This window comes from Armigeres subalbatus, chromosome 3 (assembly GCF_024139115.2).
Source record: "Armigeres subalbatus isolate Guangzhou_Male chromosome 3, GZ_Asu_2, whole genome shotgun sequence".
In the NCBI taxonomy this organism is placed as follows: Eukaryota; Metazoa; Arthropoda; class Insecta; order Diptera; family Culicidae; genus Armigeres; species Armigeres subalbatus.
This window is the reverse complement of record NC_085141.1, coordinates 49,003,320-49,028,683: the sequence shown is the minus strand read 5'-3', so window position 1 is coordinate 49,028,683 and position 25,364 is coordinate 49,003,320. Positions and strand designations below refer to the sequence as shown.

The window sequence follows — 25,364 nt, the reverse complement described above, 5'->3', positions numbered from 1 at the left end:
TTTTTGCCCCTATTAACGTCAAATGTGAATTCTTCCACTTAAATTGGTTTCTCACTATTTTTCAGCCTTTTGTTATTTCAGCATTATGTGAGATTTTTACTTTTTCAGCCTTTCGTGAAAGACCCCTTCCTCTACCTTACCACGTTCCTCTCTGTCGCCTACTCCTGGCGACCTATGAAGCTACCAGTCACAAAGCAAAAGTCGGAGTCCACTTTGTTGTCGGACGCTTCATTTCATTCATTTACTTGACGCTTCACTTGACTTTTTTTTTGTCCATATCTAACTTCTGCTAGACGCAGAACGATCGGCTAGGTAGCGATTCAATGAATGAGAGATTACGATTATCAGTTGAATTCTCTTGAGTGTTGTTCGGGCTCAAAAAGTGTTATAAACTGAGTTATAATGGAGTCATATTAATGTTGGCTTTTTTATTGGGTTCTAATAACAGATAAGAATTTTAATTTTAATTCAAATGTTTCAACAATCGCCAACAGTCTCAGTGAACGTTACGTGATTAAAGCCGGGTCACGCGTTACTTGTTGTTACACGAGGGGGGAGGGGTTCAAAATCCCTGTTTTTGTGCACAAAGCCTAAAACATCTATAAAAATTATTCTATATATGTCAGAAGGAATCTTCCCTGCGAGCAGAACTATTTGATAATTTTTTAAGTCATTTTTAAGTTGAATTTCAGTTTGAGTCGGAAATAAGACAAACCCTTAATCTATTTAAATGCCTACCAAGTTCTAGGACAATATGAAACATTATCCCCAAAAAATCCCAACCCCAATAAATACATGACTTGTTCTTTCAATAAGTTGTCAAAACGCATAAATTCGAATTTAAAATACTTTTAATACATTTGTCCTGCACGTATGTCAATGGATGTATGCTGCATCGAGTTTCACGTATGACAATCAGTATTGCCAGCTACACATCGCAGTAGAAGAATTTAGTTATGATTATTAATCTATTGTCTAGCAATAAATATGGGCTCATTTTTCGCAACCGTGCAATTAGTTGAAGTAGTGCCGAATGATGTATGCGGATGTATCTCCAATATCGAATAATCTCTTAAAACGTACAATACAATGCTTTCATGGGTCGCTTCTCTTGGATCAAGGTTCAGAGTTTAAGTAATAATATAGGGAATGCTTGTCCTTACGCTTCGTATCGATTTCCCCTATCTTTCATGCATCTCTATTCAACATCCGAATATGCTGTAAGACCCAACTATAATGGCTATATTGACATCTATTTGTAAAAGTGTTATTTTTATATCATATTGATTATACATTTTATTTATTGCATTTAATGCATCGCTCTGTAATGTAAAACTCATAAACTGAGAAATATACATGCTCAAAATCAATAAAAATTAAACACGTTACACTGTACACAATTAAAATACAATTTAAAACGAATTACTTAAAATAAAACTCAGAGCAAGCATGCCGCATTGCACTCAGGGAACATTTTGGGACATCCAACTTATACGGCGCCATCCACCCACAAAAGTTGCGCATAATTAAGACTTTCTTTCTCTGAACTTAGTTCGGCGACGCATTGCGCTTCGGTGTAGAGGGCAGCAGATCCATCGTCTTACACACCCAGCCGGCTATGTCCACGTCCTCTTGTTCGATGTTCTTAATCCAGTCGTGGTTCTGTTTTGATGATGTAAATTAAAGAAAAGTTAAAGCTTTCACAAAATAATCGTTCCAACAAACAAACTTACAATCAACGTTTTCAGATCGGCCCGCTCGTCGGGGTTCTTCTTCAGACACCGATCGACGAAGTCCTTAAACCGATCGGTGAACGAGTTATGCTCCAGCTTCGGGGGTGGTTCGTTGACAATGTAGTCCAGCAGCTCGAAGATGGCCATCGGTTTCGGTTCGATGATGTTCTGTCCCGGAGAGCTGTCGTCGCCCTTGTCTTGGAAAATGTAGTCCAACATTTTGGCATCCGGTGGCGGGATCGGGTACATTCCGATGGCCATTTCAACAAGAGATAACCCAAGCGACCAGATGTCCGACTGGACCGAGTAGTGGGTGCCCTGTAAACGCTCCGGCTAAAAAATTAGAAGCAAAGGTGGGATGGTTAGAAACTTGAATTCACACAAAGTATAGAAATTCATTCTTTTACAAACTGTAGAAATTGATTTTGTATTTGTATTTAAAATAATCCATCTGACAAATTAGTTTTATTGAATAAAAACCCGACTTAATCCACCTACAGTGAACGCAACCCTTCTTACACTTTTGAATGGTTGTGTGTGGCCAGTGCATATTACAATTTCTATGCATATGACCTTCAATTGAATATAAAATAACTGATATTATCATGCTTTTATAGATTTCAAAATAAAAAAGGGATATTTCTGGAAATTTAACAATTTTTAAAAAATACAAAAGGACTGCAGATTTGATTTGCCGCTTTAAATGGCAATATTGCAGCTTCTGTTTAAGCCCAAAAGAGTTCAAATCGGGTCATTGACGGCTGAGATATTGGTGTGACAATTCTTCATTAGTAGTCTGAAAATATGTCTCATATTCGTATTCCACAGATATCTCTGAAACCGAATATCCGATAGCAGAAAAAACTTAATGGATCCAATGACAAAAACATAGCTTTCGTTTAAAGATAAAATCGCACAAATCGGTCCAAGGACGACTGAGATCTTGACGAGACATATTTTACCAATGTGTGAAGTTGATACGTCTAATGCTTTATGTTCGTATTTCAGAGATATCTCCGGAACCCAATGTCTAATTGCAAAAACAAAATACAATGGGTTCAATGACAAAGTCATAGCTTTCGTTTAGTGTTAAAATCGTGCAAATCGGTCCACGGACGGCTGAGATCTTGATGTGAGATTTTTGTAACGCACACACATACGCACACACGCACACACGCACATACACACACATACATACATGTGCTCAGTTCGTCGAGCTGAGTTGATTGGTATATACGACTTGGGTCTCCGAGCCTCGGATAAAAAGTCGGTTTTTCAAGCGATCTTTATACCCTTCTTAGGGTGTAAGAAGGGTAAAAGGATATTTCTGGAAATTTAACAATTTTTAAAAATACAAAAGACTGCAGATTTGATTTGCCGCCTTAAATGGCAATATTACAACTTCTGTTTAAGCCCAAAAGAGTTCAAATCGGGTCATAGACGGCTGAGATATTGGTGTGACAATTCTTCATTAGTAGTCTGAAAATATGTCTCATATTCGTATTTCACAGATATCTCTGAAACCGAATTTCCAATTGCAGAAAAAAATGAATGGGTCCAATGACAAAAACATAGCTTTCGTTTAAAGATAAAATCGCACAAATTGGTCCAAGGACGACTGAGATTTTGATGGGGCATATTTTACCAATGTGTGAAGTTGATACGTCAAATGCTTTATGTTCGTATTTCAGAGATATCTCCGGAACCCAATGTCTAATTGCAAAAACAAAATACAATGGGTTCAATGACAAAGTCATAGCTTTCGTTTAGTGTTAAAATCGTGCAAATCGGTCCACGGACGGCTGAGATCTTGATGTGAGATTTTTGTAACGCACACACATACGCACACACGCACACACGCACATACACACACATACATACATGTGCTCAGTTCGTCGAGCTGAGTTGATTGGTATATACGACTTGGGTCTCCGAGCCTCGGATAAAAAGTCGGTTTTTCAAGCGATCTTTATACCCTTCTTAGGGTGTAAGAAGGGTAAAAAGGGATATTTCTGGAAATTTAACAATTTTTTAAAAATACAAAAAGACTGCAGATTTGATTTGCCGCCTTAAATGGCAATATTACAACTTCTGTTTAAGCCCAAAAGAGTTCAAATCGGGTCATAGACGGCTGAGATATTGGTGTGACAATTCTTCATTAGTAGTCTGAAAATATGTCTCATATTCGTATTTCACAGATATCTCTGAAACCGAATTTCCAATTGCAGAAAAAAATGAATGGGTCCAATGACAAAAACATAGCTTTCGTTTAAAGATAAAATCGCACAAATTGGTCCAAGGACGACTGAGATCTTGATGGGGCATATTTTACCAATGTGTGAAGTTGATACGTCTAATGCTTTATGTTCGTATTTCAGAGATATCTCCGGAACCCAATGTCTAATTGCAAAAACAAAATACAATGGGTTCAATGGCAAAGTCATAGCTTTCGTTTAAAGATAAAATCATGCAAATTGGTTTACAGACGGCTGAGATATTCATGTGACATTATTTTGTTAGTTTTCTGAAAATGCACTTCATGTTCGTATTTCTCACATATCTCTGGAACCAAATGTCCGATTGCAAAAAAAAATGAACTCCTACAATGACAAAGTCATAGCTTTCGTTTAGTGTTAAAATCGTGCAAATCGGTCCACGGACGGCTGAGATCTTGATGTGAGATTTTTGTAACGCACACACATACGCACACACGCACACACGCACACACACACACATACATGTGCTCAGTTCGTCGAGCTGAGTTGATTGGTATATACGACTTGGGTCTCCGAGCCTCGGATAAAAAGTCGGTTTTTCAAGCGATCTTTATACCCTTCTTAGGGTGTAAGAAGGGTAAAACATATTTGGACACTACATTCTTCTTTTGATTCGATTTGCAAAACTTCTGGTTGGTTCATTAAACTCGAATAGTTCTTTCACAGCTGTGAATGCGCGAATACATGCTGCTATCGGCTCGTTGTTCCCAAAAACTGTTCTGTGGAATCGTGGCTGCAGCAATGTTGAATTTCGAAGAGTTCTAGTGGGTACACGGAAGTTCAACATGGAAAGTAATTCAGGTACATCAATTTCACCATTCAACAATTTTGCTACTAGTTGTGATTTTTGAACTTTTCTCCGCTGATCCAGCGTATCCAATCCCAGCAAACGACATCTATCGGGGTACGGCGGCAGATTATCAGAGTCTCTCCAAGGCAAGCTTTTTAGCGCCAAATGTATGAATCTCTTCTGTACGCGTTCGATTCTCAAACTCCACGTGGCTTGATATGGATGCCATACAACAGAAACATTTTCCAAAATTGGACGTACAAGTGCAGAGTATAAAGACTTCCAGCAGTATGGATCTGTAAAATCATTTGCGACTTTCGAAATGAAACCTAACTGTCTATTCGCTTTCGATATTATTGCTGATCGATGCAGATCAAATGCTAATTTCGAGTCCAACCGAACACCAAGGTCCATGACATTGGTAACTCTTGAAAGAACATTACCATCAATATGATAATCAAACAGTACTGGCAAAATGGTGCGGTAAAATTTTTCAACGCTTATCGTCAGTTTATTCCTCTTACACCACTCAGTGAATAAGGTTATCGCACAGACAAACAGACATAACACTTGTCAAATTTCCATCGTTCACTGATTTACTGGTCAATTCAAATAATCATTAGTTGGCCAATCGATCACTCGCGGCGCTCTCATAGGATTTGCTCTAGTTTGACGTTTGCTCACTACCGCCATCTGGTTCGTGATTTGCCCAACTAACTGAAATCAACAGATGTCGTTAGTGTTTGAACGACGATGAATTTGATGAGTGAATGTTCAATGTGTTATGTCTGTTTGTCTGTGGTTATCGATCGTTGTGAAGTTAGAAATCCTCTTCCGTGCGCACCACAATATACATCTTCAAATCATCTGCGTAAACTACCTTGAAACCTTCATCCATGATTAAAGCAACATCGTTGAAATATAGTATGAATAGCAACGAGATTGCTTCCTTGCGGGACACCAGACTTATTCAAAAATACAGCAGATCACGATCTCACACGATCATGAGCAGCACGAAGCTCACGATCGGTTAGGTACGATTCCAGCCAAGACAAGAGTTGCGTGGAAAATCCAAGGCGAGCTAGCTTATGCAATAGAATTCCATGGTCAATTTTGTCGAAAGCTGCCTTTAGGTCGGTGTAAATAACATCAACTTGTGCTTTCTCTTCCATATTCGTTATGCACTTCGACGTAAAGCTCAGCAAGTTCGTTGTAACCGATCTCCCAGGCATGAAACCATGTTGATCAATCGATATGTAATTTTTCGTTGCATCAAGAACAACTCCACAAATAATAATCTCAAACAATTTTGAGACAGCCGAAAGGCTCGTAATTGCTCGGTAGTTCGCGACGTTGTTTTTATCACCACGCTTGAAAACAGGAGTAACAAACGATTGTTTCCAGATCCAAGGAAATTCTGCTTGCTGAAGTGAGCGATTGAAAATACTACATAATGGAACTGCTAAAGCGTCAATACATCTAACAATTACTGCTGCTGGCAAACCATCAGGACCAGGTGCAAAAGACCGTTTCAATTTTTTTGCAGCAAACGTAACCATTTTTGGCTCTACGCATTTTGTTGGAACATCACGAACGGCATCTTCGATTTCACTCCTTGAGGCGGGATTAGTCGAGAATAAGGATTCAAAGTGATTGGCAAACAACTGGCTTGATTCGACAGCAGACGTTGCTGTAGACTCATTCAAATGCACATTGGAAGGAATCACTGTACTCTTCCTTTTAGAATTAATGAAGCGCCAAAACCCGCGAGGATTATTCTTCAGATTCGTTTGGACACGTAAAACATACGACTTATAGAGAGTAGAATTCATTCCGTTCGAGAACGTTGTAACGAGAGGTTGCAAAAATCTTTTGGTGCGAGTTTAAGAGTGGTGATAAAAATAGTTTGGAAGTTTTTTGGTCGTTTAATAAAACCTAGCTAGTAAATACGAATAAAAGGCCTAGTGAATTAATCAGAAGAATATATAGAGAAGAGTGAAATCAAAAGTGTGATCAGCGGTTTTTCGGCGTTTCAAGATGGCGGAAGGAGGCGGATCCGGGATCCGGGAACAAAGAAGAAAAACAAAATGGAGGAAAATGGTGGCAAACACGCAACGACAAGCGACGGAATACATGGAAATGGAACAACGGTGCAGCAGAAGTATCTGTACACGAAAAGTGACCATGGACCGTATCGTGTTTATGTGGAATTGACGGACAAGACAAACAAAATTAACAAGTTCACAATGGGAGCATGGTTAAGGAAGCTGGGCAAATATCGACGAAGCGTGACGGAGATGAAATATCTCGGCAGGAATGAAATGATCGTTTTTATGAGCTTTATGACAGCGGCAAATGCAATGGTGGACGATGAAAATCTACTGGAAGCAGGATACAAGGCGTACATCCCACGGCATCTTGTGTGCATATCAGGTGTATTAGCAGGAATCCCAACGGACATCACGGAAGACGAAATCCTAAACGACATTGAAAGTCCAGCTCCGGTGATGAGTGTATTTCGACTATCTCGTTTCGTGGATGGATTGAGGCAACCAAGCAACAGAGTGAGTGTGACATTTCGATCAAAAACCCTACCAGAAAAAGTGAGAGTGCTTGGATCATCGTGCAAAATTAATCCATTCATTCGAAAAGTGGAGTTTTGCATAAACTGCCACAGGTTCAACCACAAAGCAATCAACTGCAAGGGACGGAAAAGGTGTGAAAAATCTTGTAATCTTGTAATCTTGTAATATCAACGCACCCTCTGACCATAGCCTATCTGCGTTGTATTTAAATACCACTATAACCACAAAAAAATTAGTCAGAAAGTAGGTCAAATCTCCCCAGAAGAGTTTAACTCAATAGAAGAATTGCAAAAAATAGTTTTGGCCATTTTCGAAGAAAATAGAAAAATAAATAAGTTTACCCCAAAATACTGGTGGTCAATAGATGTTGAAAACGCTTGGCTCGAAAAAAATCAGGCACGATCAATTTTTAACAGAACATCTAGTGTGGAGAATTTGATTGATTTAAAAGAAACAGGCTGTTTTCAATAAACTGAAAAAAGAGTCAAAACAGAAAACTTCAAAAATTTGTTGAGGAAATTAACCCCAAATGAGCTCGTCAAAATTGTGGCACAAAATAAACAGATTAAGCGGAAAAGCAAAAAAGCTCCAACTAATAACATTCTTTTTGAAAACGAGGACATGGCAAAAACATTTTTAAATAAGCATTTTGGCCATAACGACCCATTAAATTTAACAGACGATCAATTTACAATAAATTATAACATTTTAAGCTTAGAAAAGTTTAATGAAATTTTAAATAATAAGAAAAGTCAAGCCCTGGGAAAATAAAATTTCTTACGAATTACTCAAAAGTTTTAAAATGAAACAAAAATCAATATAGTGAAACTTTTAAATGAAATTTGGAAAGATTGTTATTTACCCATGTCACTTAAAACAATAACAATAGTAGCTATTCCCAAACCAGGTAAAAACCAAAGCACAATAGATGGTAAACGCCCAATATCCTTAGTTCCCACTTTGACCAAAATTACTAATAGTGCCGTATTAGAGAAAATCCAAAGTCACATTTTCCAAAACAAAATAATACCTGAAACTTCATTTGGTTTTCGCAAAATTCATCTACTATAACTTGTACAATTTTTTAGTAAATACAGTCAAACAAAATAAGAGGCAGAATTTCGTAACAGCTTGTATATTTCTAGACTTATCAAATGCATTCAATGCTGTAATCACAGACAAGCTTATCAATATCATGCAAAACTATTATTTTCCGGGAGAGCTTAGTTCGTGGGTTTCCCAATTCCTCAAAAACAGAAAAATAATATTCAATACGAAAAGTGGGAAGATTGAGAAATTCGTAAGCAATGGTTTACCCCAGGGTGACGTCCTCTCCCCAACTTTATTTAATATTTACACATCCAATCTGCACAATAATGAAGACACAGAAGTTGTACTAGTTCAATTTGCGGATGATTTTGGTATCATAGTAAGGGCTAGGAACATAGAAAACTTAAATAGTAGAATGCAAACAGTTGTTGATAATTTTTGCTTAAAAATGAGCGAGCTGAACTTTAAAATTAATCCTGAAAAAACTAAATTAATTTTATTCCAAAATTCTAATAATCTAATTAACATTACTATTGACAATATAAATATAGAAAATGTAAGAATACACACGTACTTAGGTTTAACTTTGGATAAATATTTGAGCTTTGGAGTTCACATAAAAAATACCAAGACAAAAGTTAATGATCGACTAAATATGATAAAAATTTTGAACAACATGAAATTTGGTGCTCAACCACAAACTATGATCACTATTTACAAGTCAATTTTTAGAAGCATTATAGAATACGGAGCATCCGTCTTTAACAATAGTAAAAAAATAAACAAAAAAATTTTAGAAACAGTTAATAATACATGCTTGAGGAAAATAACAGGGTGTACTAAAACAACGCCATTAAATACTTTAATGGCTATTAGTGCACAACAACCTATACCACTAAGACATGAGTTTGTTGCATCTAAAGAAGTAGCTAGAATAGTTCATCAAAATAGTATAATAATGAAGCAATTTAATTCTCTACCCACGGATGTTGATATTGAAAAATTGACGTATATAGAAAATATATTTACTAAGTACAGACACATTTTTGAATTGATATCACCATGTATACCCATTAACATTAAGATTCAGGACAGGTTGTTAGAGATTTACCCCACATTAGACAATATTTGTTCATCCAAACGAAATACAAACCCCGTGCATTTGAAGCAGGCAGCACTATGTGTCATGAATGGTAAATTTAGAAATAGGCCTCGAGTATTTACTGATGCATCTAAAGATCAGGCAAGTTGTGGAATCGGAATTTACGTAGAACATACTAAATCAAAACATTTTTATAAATTGCAAACTGAAACTAGTATAGCAACTGCTGAGTTAATTGCAATTAGCGAAGCACTTAACATTATAGAAGAACAAGAGATTCATTTTGCTGTTATTTATACTGATTCTAGAACCGCGTGTCAGATATTACAAGAAGCTTTAAATTTACTATCAGCACCCCAGATAGTCGTTGAAATAATAAAAAGGGCTATTCATTGGAAAACTACTCTTCAATGGATCCCCAGTCATGTGCAAATTTCAGGAAATGAAACCGCTGATACATTAGCTAAACATAGTCTAACAGATACTAAGACCAAGTCCAATCAAATATTGCTCAAAGATGCTGATTGGAAATTTAAAATATTCTTATCACAAATAGTAATAACTGGTATAAGGAATATGCACTTGAAAAGGAAAGTATTTTTCGAATTCCAAAATGAAATTCAGGCGGAGGCATGGTTTTTAACAAACAATTATCGAACGAACAAACAAGACTGCTAAATAGACTAATATCAGGACATAATCTGTCGAACTATTGGAAAGCTAAAATGAAAATAATTCAAGATGAGAACTGTGACCTTTGTGACGAACCCGACACCAGTGACCACGTTATACTGCATTGCCTGAAGTACGGTCGAATCAGAGCCCAATATTCATTTGATTGCAAATATCATAAATTAATTGACTTGTTCAAGACAAAAAATCTTGATTTATTCATAGAAGTAACTAGTTTCCTAAAACACATAAAAGTTGAACTATAGTTAACGCGCAATCGATAAAAATAAAAGTATTGAAATATATCACTGTTATTAAGGGATTAGAGAGAGTCTGAAATATGGTCAAAACCTCGACCGAAACACGATCTACGTACGTGACACCATAAACGAAATGAGGAAAGCAACAGGGCAATATAGTCTTGGTAACTACGCCCTTACACTGCTGTCATCGGACTGACGGCAACAGAGAAGAAGAAGAAGAAGAAGAAGAGAGTAGAATTTAAAACTCGATACGCATTGCTAGCATGTTGGAAATTTCGTTTGTTGGTCGTTGAGCGATGACTACGTAGCTTCCTTTGACACGCATTGCGCGCCCTTTTCAAACTACGTAAACGACGTGTGCTCCAGGCAGGTGAAGGTGATGGTCGAATGCGGGGAACATAAGAAAGAAGCCAAACGTTCAGAGTTGAACAAAATTGTTCTGCCATGTCATTGACGTCGTGCAAATCGGAAACAATACCCAAATCAACTGTCCGCAAGTATTTTGGACTACTACAAAATCAATCCTACGGTAATCCAAAGGTTGCTCCAATTGTTGTTCAGTTGTTTGGTCACCCGACACGTGTGACGGTAAAGATATTTCCAGCGGTGGATGATGAGAATCAACAGGTAGCAGCGGGGCGGAGCAGCTTTCAACAACAGCCATAAACTCAGGCAGACAAAAAACCAAATCAAGAATGCGATTGAGCTGGTTGCGCACTAGATTCCTTTGTCCGAGACACAAAAAATCCATACCATCCAAAAGACTGCTGCTGGACGGCGGTAATCCAGATCCATCACAGTTGATGACATTGTCATTTGCAGATTGCCACACCATGCGCGGTTGATTGTAATCACCACAAACTAGAAGTGCGTCGTCAGAGGAACGTTTACGGCAAAGCTCGTCAATCGATGAAACATGGTCATTTATTACGCTCAAATCGTGACTCTTGTCCGGAGGAATATAGATTGCGCACATCAGGAACTTTCTCTTTCCGATCGTCGCGGATACACATATTTGCTCCAGTCTTTTACCACTGACGATATGGACAGCATTGCTAACATATCGCTGTGCTACTGCAATTAGTACTCCACCAAAGCGAGATTTGCTGCTGTTAATAGGGCTTCGATCACATCGAAAAACATTATAGCTGGTTCCGAATAGCTGTTGCGAGGTAATGTAGTCGTCCAGTCCAGTTTCGGTCATAATGATCACGTCGAAATTGCAATCGGTAACTGCCATAAGCATGTCGTCTATCTTCGTTCTCAAGCCACGAACATTTTGGTAATATATCCAAACAGCACCCTCCACACGATCGTAACGTACAATCAGTAAGTGTATGAGATGGTTCAAAATTGAAAAAATACTCGCCTCTGGTAGGAACCCGAGGGTTCCCACCGTCCACAAAACATCGCATTAGATCATCATTGCAGGGTCTTGAGGGGTTGAGAGAGGATTTTCTCGTGTCGTGTACACGCGTCTTGACATGTTTTTTGGCTGATCAACGAATTCCCTGAACAACAAGCCATCAGGCCAATTTTCAGAATTGAGGGCTTGCGGTTTCAGAACTGGGTTGACACCAACTTTGAATGACACAAATGTCATGTTAGAAACATCTTTGCCCTTAGGCACGAGGCGAATAACATTCATTGGTTCATTTGTGTCCAAACAGCGTGATACGATTTTCTCCACATCTTTGTCGCTGATCATGGGATGAAATCCAGAAAGATAGAGCCAGAATGTTGGTGTCGGGGCGGCTGGTATTATTGACGAAACGGAAAGATCCTCAAAATTTATTGCTTTCGTGCCTTTGTTCGCAGTTGGTCGAATAGGCTGATCAAAATCACCACGACGGCGCTTTGCGTTCATTCTCGACCAAACTGGTGTTGTTGTTTCATTTGGCAAAGCAAACAGAGGAGATAAAAATTACCTCAAAGGAGTTGAAGACATTCGTAATCGTGCTACCAAAAAACCACTCACATCAACTTTTCGTTCGCCTTTGCAGAACGGACAATTGGGTGCCACTTTTTCCAGAGCTACTGCGCAAAATCCAAGAGCAAAACCAACCACTGTTCATGCCAACTCCTATTCTGATGTTCTTCGAAACACAAACACAGAGATAAATAATACGGGGGACAACCCAAATCTATTCAGCGTCGCCGAGTTTATGTGCCTAGCCAAAGATCTATTCCAACGACTGGAGGGTTGCCGCACAAAAATGGAACAATTTCTAGCTCTCTCAGAGCTTATAATGAAACATGTCTATAATGTCTAGCACTCCCACTCTACGCTTGATGAATTGGAATGGAAGATCCATTCTCAGTAAACAAGTGGAGTTCTTCGATTTCGCTGAGCGGAATAATATTGATATAGCAATCGTCACCGAATCCTGGCTGCGTCCCAATATGTCTTTTCTGCATCCAAAGTTCCACTGCATCCGATTCGATCGCCCCACCAGTGATGACATCGCAAGAGGAGGAGGTGTTTTAATCGCTGTCCGAAAGGGCTTAAGATACTACCAACTCAACCTATCCACAAAAGTAATTGAAGCCACTGGCATCTCTATTCCTACAACAAATAGTCAAATACACATTGTTGCTGCATATTTTCCTGGAAGCCGGCGCTGCTCTGACTGGTCACTATTCGCTATCCGTTCCCTGTCCGATCGCACTGAATCTTACTTTTGGTTGGAGACTTCAACGCTAGACATCGCCATTGTAACTGTGCAAATAACAATAAAGCTGGCAACATTCTATGCCAGGAAACAAATCGTATGGGCTTTCATATAAACTTCCCTGATACTTCTACATTCGTTCCGTCTGGTCGGAGTCACCCATCAACACTCGATCTTGTGTTGTCAAACAATTTGATCGACATGACAAAACCCGTGTCCTTGAACGAACTGTCTTCAGATCACCTTCCAGTAACGTTCGAAATCAAGCCTGCTAGCATATCGAGACCAACATGCGATGTTACACCCGCGCAAACTGGGTTGCTTTCCAAAGGGTAATGAACGACATGTTAAACTTAACCGATCCGTTGGTAGCAGACATCCATGACGAAGCTGAGATTGATGCAGCCATCGACCACTTCAATGCCGTTTTAATCGAAGCCGAATCGGAAGTTACACCTCGAACATACGAAGTGGCCAGTGTTCCATAAGAAACAAAACTCTTAATACAGCTAAGAAACCGTCGACGCTGCCAGTGGATAACTTTCCAAAATACATTTTGAAACTGGTGCGAGTAGCTTCTTGAGAAATCAAACATTTTAAATCAGAGTGAACGGTTGCTTCTCTGACCCCTTGAATGTCCCCTACGGGGTTCCCCACGGTTCGGTATTGAGCCCAACGCTGTACAATATCTTCACTGCCGATCTTACCAGAATTAACGGTGTCCAGTACTACTCTTTTGCTGATGATACCGGGTTTCTTTCCTCCCATCGTGATGCTAAGGTAGTCGTGGACAAGCTCTAACGAGCGCAAGAAAGAATTCAACAGTACCATCAGAAATGGAAGATGAAAGTTAATCCGCTTAAAACACAGGCAATCATCTTCACCCGCAGAAGTGCTAGAAACTTGCCACACAAACAGGTCAGCTGTATGGGCCTTGACATTCCCTGGTCACCAAATGTGAGATATCTTGGAGTAACATTGGATCAGAAGCTAAGCTTCGGAAACATGTTTCGGTATGCGTCAAAAAGTGCGATAAGCTAACCAGAATACTATACCCGGTCGTGTGTCGCCGTTCACGATTGGATCCGGTGGCTAAAATATTGCTGTACAAAACTGGTTTTTCGGCCTATGATCACGTATGGATTTCCTGCGTGGTATGATTGAGCTCGTACCCATCGAGAGAAAATCCAAGTGAAGCAAAACCGGCTTCTCAAGATGATGCTGAACCTGGAACCTTTTCACCCAACAGAGGAAGTCCACCAACTTGCAGAAATCGAAATGATAGAAGAATTTCGCACGAGCTGCTTCTCATCTGCAAACCCTCTACTGCAAGAATTGGCCGCGTGAACACTGTGATATAGTATTAAGTTTTTTCTTCTCTATTTTCCTCCTAATAAGTAATTCCTAAGGTTGTTTTGTATTTTTTTCCTTATTCGTTAATTTTTCTTGTTGTCCTTATTGTACAAAACTTGTTCAATGCCCAATGAAACTGTTGTAAGGTAATCCGTATCTCAGTGCAAGAAACCTAGAATACGTATTGAGAAAAATAAAAATAAAAATAAAATAAATAGAAACGGAGGAGATGCAGTGGGAACAGGTTTCCGGGGTTGTATAGTAGAAATGTTGCCAACTGTTAAGTTAAAATCAACACTTCAACCATGCCTGACTATTGTTGCAGTTGTGAAGCAAGACAATCAGTGTCGGTCAGTTCCGCAACACCCAAACTAGCAACATAAGCGCGGATGCTTCTTCCCGTCAGCATGTTTCTACACGGAGGGCAGATGAATAACACTTTTCCCTGTGCAAAAATATCTTTACATGCACGTAGGTTCAAGCCACAGCACTGCTGACTGATGTGGAAGAAAGCCTCACAGAATCCGCAACGCACTGGTTCCAGATCATTGATATCCAGTCCACAGGTACCGCATTGTTTCTTCTCCATTTCGCTTTTGATACTTTCGTAACTCCCGAGACGATAAACAATCTCGCTAACAGTCACGATGGTGGCAATAAAATGTTCCGAAATTGAACCGCAAATACAAGTAAACTAGTATTGAAAACTAGTTGTACTCCACTTTTCACATAAAACAGAAGACTCAAACAAACTATTTTCGATAAAATTTAAGCAATCAGAAGAATATGACACACTTAAAATGCGAATGACAAATACCCAGAACACTTTTAGTTTTTAAAAGTCTCTTTTTTTTAGTTTTTAAAAGACTCTTAAAAATTTACATGCAAAATAAATGTAATTTTACAACTTAAATGTATGTCAATAAAAATAAAACACATTGAGTTAATTTGTCAATTGCAAAATGATGATTTTCAAAACTATGATATTATTGTATCTTAAGTTTTTGCTCGAACTATCATTAACAATAAATTTTTGGTCGGGTATCTTCTCTGCATTACTCCTGCATCACCGGTCACACGAAATACTCGTTTCATTCATTCGAGTACGAGCAGCCTTTCTAGACGGATCAGGAACAAGATGCTTCTTATTAGTTCATTATTGTGGCAAGTAGCTTACGAACTTTCTGCAAATATTTTATTAACCAAATACCGTTTTACAATACCGAACTAGGTTTCCAATATTATTACTCACAGCACGTGCAGTCCACTACGAGTGCCTACCGTATCCAGGCACTTCCGTGTGCAAAATCGATTTCATATCCTACCATCCTGGTGATCAGATCTCTTTTCCCACTGGATTCCAGCACTACCAGTTTAGTTCGCCTCGTTCCATAAAGAAAGACGCATCCTCCTATGTGGCCACATTCGATGAGGAGCTCTATGAGGCCATGCATCGACCATCCAGTATCGAGATGAGAAACATTGGGCTGAATAGACTGACATTGCCTTCGGGATTGCTGCTGGGTGATTTCGCCGAAAACGGACTCGCATCAATAAATGTATCACATGGAAGAAATTATCAAATCGCTTATCTGGATCTTGAGATAAACAACTTGAAGGACATAGACTTCTTGAGTAGCTTGGTGAATTTGGAAGTTCTGCATTTGGGACGAAACTACATTGAAAGCATTCCCAGATCCGCGATAACTCCGTTAAAGAAACTTAAATATCTATATCTTCAATTCAACTTCATCGAAACGATTCCTTGGAATGATCTGGCCCCCAGTTTGATTCATTTGGATTGTTATTCCGGAGAAATAAGATCCGTCGTATTCATCAACATTAGTCTGCCTTCTTTGGAATATCTGAACCTTCAGCACAACGAGTTGTCGGAGATCAACGTGACGGAGTTACTTCGAGCAGCCCCTAACCTCAAGGAAGTCCATCTAGAAAATGTCGAAATTCATATAACCCGCATGCTGGAGATTCATGCCGAGCTGGAATTAAACAACATCAGCTATGTTGATCCTTTTCGGCATGATACGTGTCCGATTAGTGACAAAAAATGCTTTCAAGATGAAGAAAATCCGTCAATCAGCACCGGTAAAGCTCTACTGCTGTCAACCGTAGTCGTTCTCACGGCGGGGCTGTTTATGTATATTACGGTTGTGGTGTTCAAGCAAATGCATCGATGATTATTGTGCTTAGGGAGATGATAACTAGTAAGAGCCTTATCAATTTTAAAACTGAATCGGCAGTGCGGTGTTCTGTTGATATTTTTTATTGGTTTACTAATATGAGGAAACATTATTACTGATTAGTGAGGCTCGCTCACCATAAGCCTACGATCTCATAAGTGCTAAAAATTATATAAAATTTATTCACAATTAATCGATGTTTCCTCCTAATTTAATGAGTCACAACGAGATTCCCCGGTAAGCAATCCCAACGTTAGCAACGTCAACATTGATTATTTAAACATACATACTAGCATTGCAAGCCATTCAGTTTCCACTATCACTGGCTTTCACCCTTATCAACCAACACTCATAAGTTAGTCTCAACGTACTTAGTAGCTTTTGAGGCGCCTTGCTGAACGTAGCAGATCCATGATGCTGCGAGCTTTGACTTGGTTAGTATACTTCGTTAAGATGATCAAGTAAACTGTCCCTCAACATTAAATGTGTAATCAATTCCATGTCAGGTTTTCGCTGATTGCAATTACCATTGGCATTCAATACGAATGTTCCCCATATCCAGTAACATCCATGTGCATAATCGAATACATGTCCTACACTCCTGGCGATCGTATAACTTTTCCTGCTGGCTATCAGCATTATCGAATCAAACCGCCTCGTTCCTTCAAGAAAATCACCTCCAACGTGACCACGTTCGATCAAGATCTCTACGAAGCCATGCACTGGCCATCAAGCGTTGAGATGACGCACACTGCCATGAACAAGTTGATATTGCCTCCCAAATTGATGCTGGGAAATTTTGCCGAAAATCGCATTGCTACAGTGAATGTGTCTAGTGGAGAGGACTATCAGATCACATATCTAGACTTGAAGTTCAACAGATTGGATAACATCGATTTTGTCAGCGATCTCGTAAACCTGGAAATGCTGCACCTGGAGCATAATTTTTTGAAAAACCTTCCAAGCTCGGTGTTTATTCGGCTGACGAAACTCAAATATTTATATCTGACGTATACCTACTTGAAAGCGATTCCTTGGGATGCTCTTCCAGGCAACCTAATCCACTTTGATTGTGGTTATTGCAATGTTGAGTCGGCCGACTTTTCTAATGTTCATTTGCAATCGTTAAACTATTTGAACCTTCAAAACAATGCACTTACTACAATTAACGTGACTGCTCTACTACGGGCTGCGCCAAACCTGAAGGAAGCTTATTTGGACAATACACTAATGGGCAAAGTCAGAATGGAGAATATTATGGCCGAACTGGCGGCAAACAATATAAGTTCCGTTGACTTCAACCGCTGGTGGAGGATGTGCGACGGGGAGAACGAATATGAGGACAATTTTGGGAATTGTGTCCGCGAGCAAGCGCAGATTTCCATCGGTCAGTCAGTAGCGCTCACGGCCATGGTCATCGTGATAGCAGTACTCTTTTTGTACATCATTGTAATAGTATTCAGGCACATGAACAAATAAAAAAAAACTTCCAGTTTCATACTAACCGGACGTGGTGTTTGACTTCCTTTTTTACGATGACTTCCTCCTTTTTTATATAAGAATTGTTAATTTAGTTTTGTCCAAAAAATCATAATCTCAGGCAGGACAGAAAATATATTTCCAGTTTGATACTGCTCAACAAGTATGAAATAGTTGCAATAAAATGACCTCGATTTGGCTGGAAGTATCTCGATGTGCCTTAGTAGAGGTGTGGACCAAAGTGCTCCAATTACTCGCAAAAAAAGTTAGAATTGCCATCCACAGCATTCTTAGCCTAGCAGTTGGCATATTGGACGTCTACTTACGTAGAAGCTACTGGCTGATAGGAGGAGGACGTGGATGCAGTCAATGATTTAGGAGTTCATGTCTTCTCGGTGAAGCCTGCCCATCCGATTCTATTATTTCGCACTTGTATTATACAAATGTAAAAAACTTGTCTTCATGACTTATTATGATTCGAAAAGGTTTTTGATTCTCTTTCATCGTTGTTCGTTATCTATTGAAAGCGATTTCAGCAAACCCTGGGACAGACTGCAGCTGAAAACCAAACCCTTCCCATGAAACCATTCAAAATCTACTCACCGACATATAACTCCTGGTTCCGACGAACGAATTTGCCATCGAGTCGATCAGCTGCCCGGACACGCCAAAATCACAGATCTTAATCTCGCCGCTGCTGTTCACCAAAATGTTGCTCGGCTTCACGTCCCGGTGCATGATGGCGTGCTTATCCCTCAGATAACTCAACCCCTTCAGCACGGCGCACGTTATTTTCGCCAGTATCGGCTCCGGAATGCGACCCGCCCGTTTCAGGATCAAATCCAACGAACCGCCATCCATGTACTCCATGCAAATGCTAATCTCCCCGTCGCTGTAGAATGCCCCGTAAAATCCGACAATGTGCGGGAAATTGCAGTCATGCAGCACCTTCAGCTCCCGGATGATCTGCTTCTTGATGGCCGGTTTCACCTCCAGGTGAATCAGCTTACGGGCCATTATCAACTCCGTCGGAATGTGTCGTACCTTCATAACCACTCCGCCGTTGCCGGAACCCAGCTCGCCCAACTTCTCCAGATCCTCATCGCTCAGCTCACCGATCTTCTCCTTCTGGCTCAGGAACACCTTTATCCGCTTCCGAGCATTCTCGTCGATTTCCAGCTCTTCCAGCGTTTCCGTTAGCGCATCGATGCTGTTCTTGGGTTTGCCCAACAGGTTGTGCTTCCCGATGACATACTCCGTACCGGAGGGCGTCTTGAACGAGGGCGTTGGAGTAGTTTGTTGACTAACCGTGACGTCTACCGAGCCCGGGGGCAACGTTAGATTAAGTTTGTTCTTGGTCATTTTACTCATTGCAAACAACGAGTGCGGTAACCGTCAAAGAAACTGAAATGCGTATGTTTGATTTATATTTGCTATCTTCAAATGACTTTTGTATCCTAATTAGCTACTCACTTTTAGTTCAGGTTGAGAAGGATGCCCCGAGTATTCAATGATAAACGGAAATAAGACGCTCACTGATAATTGACTGACGCTATTACTAGTCGATCTGCACTTTAGATAATAATAACTCCTGTCTGCAAACTACTACTTTGCTGGAATTTACTTTAATTTGTACAATAAAGATTAGAAAATCTGTCTGGAGGAGAAAAATACTTTTTCCACTTGTCTCGATAAAATTCAACACACTGCGTCGATATGGTGCAAAATTCTTATTGGATTTTTTTTTATTCATTTTGACATTTTTCTTTGCGATTTTTCCGATTTTTCATAACAAATGAATCTGGCTAAACGTAACTCTCGTAACAGTCTGCACGGCGGGAAAAATGTAGCAGACTGTTACGAGAGTGCGGGAAAATGCAAGGGAAAATGTGCACGCTCTGCACACGGAAGAAAAAAAGTACCCAAAATTGAGTATTTTTAAACTTACTTTTGAGTTATTTTTTCTCTTCTCTTTCATCCACTCTTTCTTTTGTTGTCAAAAACAAAAGAGCCAAACAATCCAACGACGCCAGTTCAATACGGGAAGCCAATTTTGAGTTTTATTAGCTGAGGTCGAAATTGAGTGAATTAAACTTAAACTTGGGTCAATAAATTTTCCGTTGGGTACTTTTTTAACATGGGAGTAAAGGCAAACTACTTCGACTCTACTTACTCAATTTTGGCTTCCCGTACGGATGTTCGAGGTTGGGTGAATTAAACTCACTATTGGGTAGTTTATTTCTTCCGTGCACGGACAAATCTCGCTTAATTTTTTTAAAGGATTTAAGTAACATTTCCCGCATAGTTCTGGACTATTACATTACTGTCTCTTAAATAATTCAAAACCATTCCAAACAATACTTGTACAACAGTACGAATCATCTATAGCAACAATACGTCTACACTACCCCAGATTGTTTCGACAATACGATAAATGGTATTTCACCAATTTACAATATGTGGAAAGGGCGGTTAAGTTATGTTACTATCCAGCTTTCCACGCTAGCCATAATGGCGGTTGCTATAAATAATTTTAACAGTAACTGCTTCCGACGCTCAACTGATTGCGACGCTCTATGGTATCTAAGCAACATTTTTCAAATTGTTTATTTACCGCCATTAGAACAAATTAAACAATCCTCAAGCTGATGCTACGCATCAAGTTTTCGTTTTCGGGGATATCCAAACGCTTAATGTATTCCAATTTATTGTTGTCTGATTGCCATCCGACATCTCGGAAACTGCCGACAAATCGCTCTTAAAGATGGTAAATTGCAGCAAGTAGATAGAGAACGATATCTCGACATAGCCGTAAGTTAATACAGTGAACGTTCGCTAATTGGGGTTTTTCTAGTTGGGGCGCTTTTTAGTTGGGGGTTCGCTAATTGGGGCGAAACCCAATTAAAAAGCAGCTAAACGTCAGAATGTGATGTCAAAAACGCGTTGAAGTTTTGTTTCCGTGTTTGGCGGGATCGATATTTCCTGGCGCGTAAAATTTTCTTTTGTTCAATGCAAAAAGTAAACAACATTGACGCTTGTCAAACCGCCCCAATTAGCGAACGGCATTCGCTAGTTGGGGTGAGGTCGTGCCCCAATTAGCGAACGATCACTGTACAACTTAATGTTTCTGCAATATTTTGGCTACGAAAATAAATTCTACTACTTCAGAGTGAACATCCCTCAACATCCATCAAATTTTCAACAAAACTGACCGCAAGCCAATCCCGGTGAATTTTTTCCCAACCTTGTCAGAAGACCGTCACTTAGTCGTTTCCAAAACCACCCTCCCTCACCGTCGCTGCAAACTCAGAACTAGCTCGTAAGCCATTACCAGAAAAGCTTCCTGCGCTTACGCTTTTTAATGTTTTTTTTTCCTTTAGACTGCATGTCCCACGACCCGAAAATTAACAGATTAACAACAACACCTGAATTGGATCTGGAACGGGTAGCTGTAGAGTTCATTTCAATTTTCATTCAAATTGACGATAAAGCTTGGAACCGATTTGAATTCCATTAGGACCAGCTTTCCACGCTGATTGCTTGAGCTAGCAGTCTGACCGACCTCGGATACTTGAGTTTCACTCCCGAGCAGACCCAATATCTTAAATATAATATAACGCAGTGAAATTTACACGACATTTAGTTTTCCAAATTTTGGGATACTACGCCGTTGCTGATCGCTTCGCTCTCTGTCGCATTCGCAATCCAACATTCCTTTCAACTTACTCGTAAGTTTATAAAAAAAACTTCTGTATTTGCTTTATTAAGCTTCAATCACAGAGAAACAGACGTGTTTGGAACAAATTTACTTAAAATCATTGTAATTAATTCAAATTCATATACGTTAGAACACTAGCGCTATCTGTTTGCCGCTTGACCACCTAAAAAAGATATGCATATCAAGACGATTTCGTTAAAAGAACCTAATTGGTATGATGAAAAAATATTCAATGTGCGATACTTAAAATAACGAGTAATTTAACACAAAACAACAACCGTGTCATGTAACACTGCTTTTATGCTATCGCCTAGCAATATTAGATTCAAAAATAAATAGAAAGTAATACAGAAATGCGCAATGCAACAATTATATTTTATTCCAAAAACAAATAAGACATTTTGGAAAACTACACCTTTTTATCTGTCAACTTATTGCTGTTACGCACACACACTCATTTGTTGTTTAACAATTGGATGTTGTTTGGGCCGCGACATAGTCGATCATTTGCCTTTTTAGGGATCTTATTTCCATTTTCCGGACAGTGTTCCGACGAAAAAGTTAATCGTCTACTCAGCGGATATCTCAACTTCCAGGAGCTAGGATTATGGATTACAGAATCGATTTTTGTGAATATATTCGAAAAGCAAGAAAAGGTAAGTTGAATGAGATTTTGCATTTTGTAACATTGTAAATAATCGTTACCATTTTCGGAAATAACAGCGTCTTCGGCAAGTAACTCTTTCACTCTTGATGCACAAAAATCTGGAATGCAACAGAGACTGCTAATTGAAGTGGGGAACAGCACAGTCGACAGAACCGATAGAACTGATTGTGAAAGTGATGTGTTGCCGCAACCGTTCAATTATACTGGAGGTTCCCGTACTATGAATTAAGCTAGAGTGTTTTCTGTAAAAATCATCATTGTGATTTCAATTGCACCGGTGTTTGTTGTTTGACAATAAATTATGGTTGCAAAGAAGTGGAATTATTTTTGTTGACTACTCGACGCATATTCCACAATCAGGAGGATGTGGGTGTATCGGAAAATGTACACACTTATTTTTTTTCGCCGAGGCCGGCAAAATAAATTGCCGAGAATCCAACAGCTGATATCTCGGTAAAAATCTCGGTGGAAGTTCAAATTACCGATTGGTCGTAAAATGTTCGATACCATCCAGCTGTCAAAATTTACCGTGCCGCTCGGTAGTGGGTTGCCGAATTGATCGGTAAAGCATTGACGAATACATAGACGGAGTGGTGGCCATATTTTCGGGCACCACTATATACCCCTGGGGAGTGACGGATTACAATTATTACAATCACTCGACCATTGAGAAGCCCCTCAATTCAAATCACGTCAGTTTGACAACAGTTGTCATTTCCATTTTTGTTTACCTCCTGTTTCTGATTCAATGAATCGAGACGAGTATCATCATATGTATCTGAATCCATCGTATGTAGCAGAAGGAAATGGAACTAAACCGCCGATAATAATCCACATCGATGATATCATCAGAAAGAACGATATCCCTTGGACAGACTTGGATCTTTTCCTTGCACGGAAAGCCCTCAACGTCCTCCTTGATATAGTGGTCGCTGACTCAGGAATTCGGAACACAATTATCCAGACTGACAATGCCTAAGCAAGTTTTTATATCTGTGGAGATATCAGAGGAAATGGAGGAAATCGTTGTTCCTAGTGAGCTCACTTGTCACTTCCACTCCGAATGCCGTTGCGTTTGTAAAAGTTTCATCTGTTGTATGTCCCGATAGCGCCTGCACTCGATAATCCTGTGAGTGCGTGAAGAAAAGGAAGACGCTAAGAGGTGAGATTCTAACGAATGTTTAATGTATATGTACTTATAACAAGCTACAACTTTCTCTTTCCTTCTAGAAAAGATATCAATCAGCTGAAGAAATCGCTGCTCACCATACCGTTCGAAACTGCAGAAAAGCTAAAGCTAATCGTCGTCGAACATCGAACAATATCAACAGCAACTCGGTCGTTAACATAATTGAACGGGAAATCAATTAGGTAAGCACTGAGTGATGTATTGATGATATATGATGTACATGATACACATAATACTGCATCAATAACTGTATTATTGAAACGTACTAAAAAAATGTTTCTTTTCTATTTCAGTCAAATTACATATATACTACTTGGGGATTCTAAACTGAGAACTTTTCTGGAAGATGGAATATTCAGCTGCTAAAATTCTTGACAGCTTGTGAAGGACGGCCTGTGGTGCAAATGTATTGTTCTGTGAGCCATAATCGGGTAACTAGCGTCTCGACAAATATTTATGACGGCAGCTCATCGCTATTGCATCTCGATGGCAACTGTCTGTTCCAAAAGAAGATTATTGTGAACCGGATGTCGTTTTGTATGCCCCATCGAAGATCGTAAAAGTTAGGAATGACACTGGCTACCAACCAGTAACCGTGAGGACGTTGCTAGGTAACATACTTTCACTCGGAAGACTTTCTAAATGCCAAACGTCTTCTAAATGACATGATTAACACACGATGTCTTTGCTCTTTCAGATGCTACAGTATTTCTTCTTTTGAGCTTGAATTTCGACATTACTCCTTGGGAGTATAGCTTGCGATAACTTGCGGCAACTCGACACGGACGACAAACTCGGATTTAGTGAATAAGCTCTTCAGAACTGCGGATATGAGATGAGATCTGCTGGGCCAATATTTATCGCAGATATTAGGTTGTGACTACAGAGGCAGCTTATACGATCGTAGCTTGGCAGCAAGCCATTGCACATGACTCAACTCAGCTGATAGAGATATAGTTTCATCCAGGTGTAGTAGTGTACTGCCGCTAACCGAAAACCAGGCTAACCTGGATACGGTATCCATATACAGATAAGTCTGACTTGCGGTTAGCGGCAGTGTAGGTTTAAATACAACACTTCTATTTCAGAACTTTTCCTGAAACGATATTTAACGTAACACAAAATTACTCAGTTATCAGCAAGTGATTCTTCTTCGTGCTATAAATTGTTCAAATAAAGATATTATTATTGAAAACAAACTATATCATTCTTTCGTTTTGAATTTAATTGTTAAATAACAAATTTCTAAAATATTTTCATACTTATTAAATAAGTATTTCATAAATCAGACTTTTGAATTTCATAAGGTTGATCAATGAAAATTCAAGAGCAACCTTAAGAAAAACATATGCTTCATTATGCGCATAATTCATTCAGTTCCATAAGCAACCTTATGGTTTTCAATCAATTTTCTTGTGGCGAAATTTCATAAGGAAAGTTAATGAACTTCGAAAGGTTTTTTCGGCGTATATTCGGTAACATTCCTATTCCAAAAATGGGATTTGGTTCGTTATTTATAGAGGGCAGGCCCCAGTAATTTATGTATTCAATATGAATGTAATGTTTTTAAACATATATGAACATAAATAAATTGCAAGTTAAAGTAATTTTTTACTT

At 39.2% G+C, this 25,364-nt stretch overlaps 3 protein-coding genes and 1 long non-coding RNA gene across 4 annotated transcripts; 3 read left to right on the top strand and 1 right to left on the bottom strand.

Moving 5' to 3' along the window:
* Positions 1-833: 833 nt before the first annotated feature.
* LOC134219234 (dual specificity mitogen-activated protein kinase kinase dSOR1) lies at positions 834-19,899 on the bottom strand. The gene is made up of 4 exons (XM_062697940.1): positions 19,647-19,899; positions 18,777-19,577; positions 1,734-2,066; positions 834-1,662 (listed from the first exon to the last, which is right to left on the bottom strand). The coding sequence occupies exons 2-4, from the start codon at positions 19,542-19,544 to the stop codon at positions 1,549-1,551; spliced, it is 1,215 nt and encodes a 404-aa protein (XP_062553924.1). The 5' UTR covers positions 19,545-19,577; positions 19,647-19,899; the 3' UTR covers positions 834-1,548.
* LOC134227723 (uncharacterized) lies at positions 6,887-16,704 on the top strand. The gene is made up of 2 exons (XM_062709377.1): positions 6,887-7,363; positions 15,714-16,704. The coding sequence occupies exons 1-2, from the start codon at positions 6,887-6,889 to the stop codon at positions 16,689-16,691; spliced, it is 1,455 nt and encodes a 484-aa protein (XP_062565361.1). The 3' UTR covers positions 16,692-16,704.
* On the top strand, positions 17,000-18,203 carry LOC134226705 (uncharacterized). The gene is made up of 2 exons (XM_062707658.1): positions 17,000-17,128; positions 17,201-18,203. Exons 1-2 carry the CDS (start codon positions 17,106-17,108, stop codon positions 18,171-18,173), a joined length of 996 nt encoding a protein of 331 aa, XP_062563642.1. The 5' UTR covers positions 17,000-17,105; the 3' UTR covers positions 18,174-18,203.
* Positions 19,900-23,881: 3,982 nt separating the features above from the next.
* On the top strand, positions 23,882-24,937 carry LOC134221105 (uncharacterized). The gene is made up of 3 exons (XR_009982212.1): positions 23,882-23,929; positions 24,041-24,358; positions 24,445-24,937. It is a non-coding gene; the product is annotated as an uncharacterized LOC134221105 (long non-coding RNA).
* The last annotated feature ends 427 nt before the right edge of the window (positions 24,938-25,364 follow it).

Excerpts from the sequence above, each read along its gene's own strand:
- LOC134227723 (XM_062709377.1), top strand. The coding sequence starts at position 6,887 with ATGGAGGAAAATGGTGGCAAACACGCAACGACAAGCGACGGAATACAT. Across the intron at positions 7,364-15,713 it reads TGAGGCAACCAAGCAACAGA|CAATACCGAACTAGGTTTCC; the intron begins GTGAGTGTGACA and ends AATACCGTTTTA.
- LOC134226705 (XM_062707658.1), top strand. The coding sequence starts at position 17,106 with ATGATGCTGCGAGCTTTGACTTG. Across the intron at positions 17,129-17,200 it reads ATGCTGCGAGCTTTGACTTG|GTTTTCGCTGATTGCAATTA; the intron begins GTTAGTATACTT and ends ATTCCATGTCAG.
- LOC134219234 (XM_062697940.1), bottom strand. The coding sequence starts at position 19,544 with ATGAGTAAAATGACCAAGAACAAACTTAATCTAACGTTGCCCCCGGGC. Across the intron at positions 2,067-18,776 it reads GAACCAGGAGTTATATGTCG|CCGGAGCGTTTACAGGGCAC; the intron begins GTGAGTAGATTT and ends CTAATTTTTTAG. Across the intron at positions 1,663-1,733 it reads CCGATCTGAAAACGTTGATT|AACCACGACTGGATTAAGAA; the intron begins GTAAGTTTGTTT and ends TCATCAAAACAG.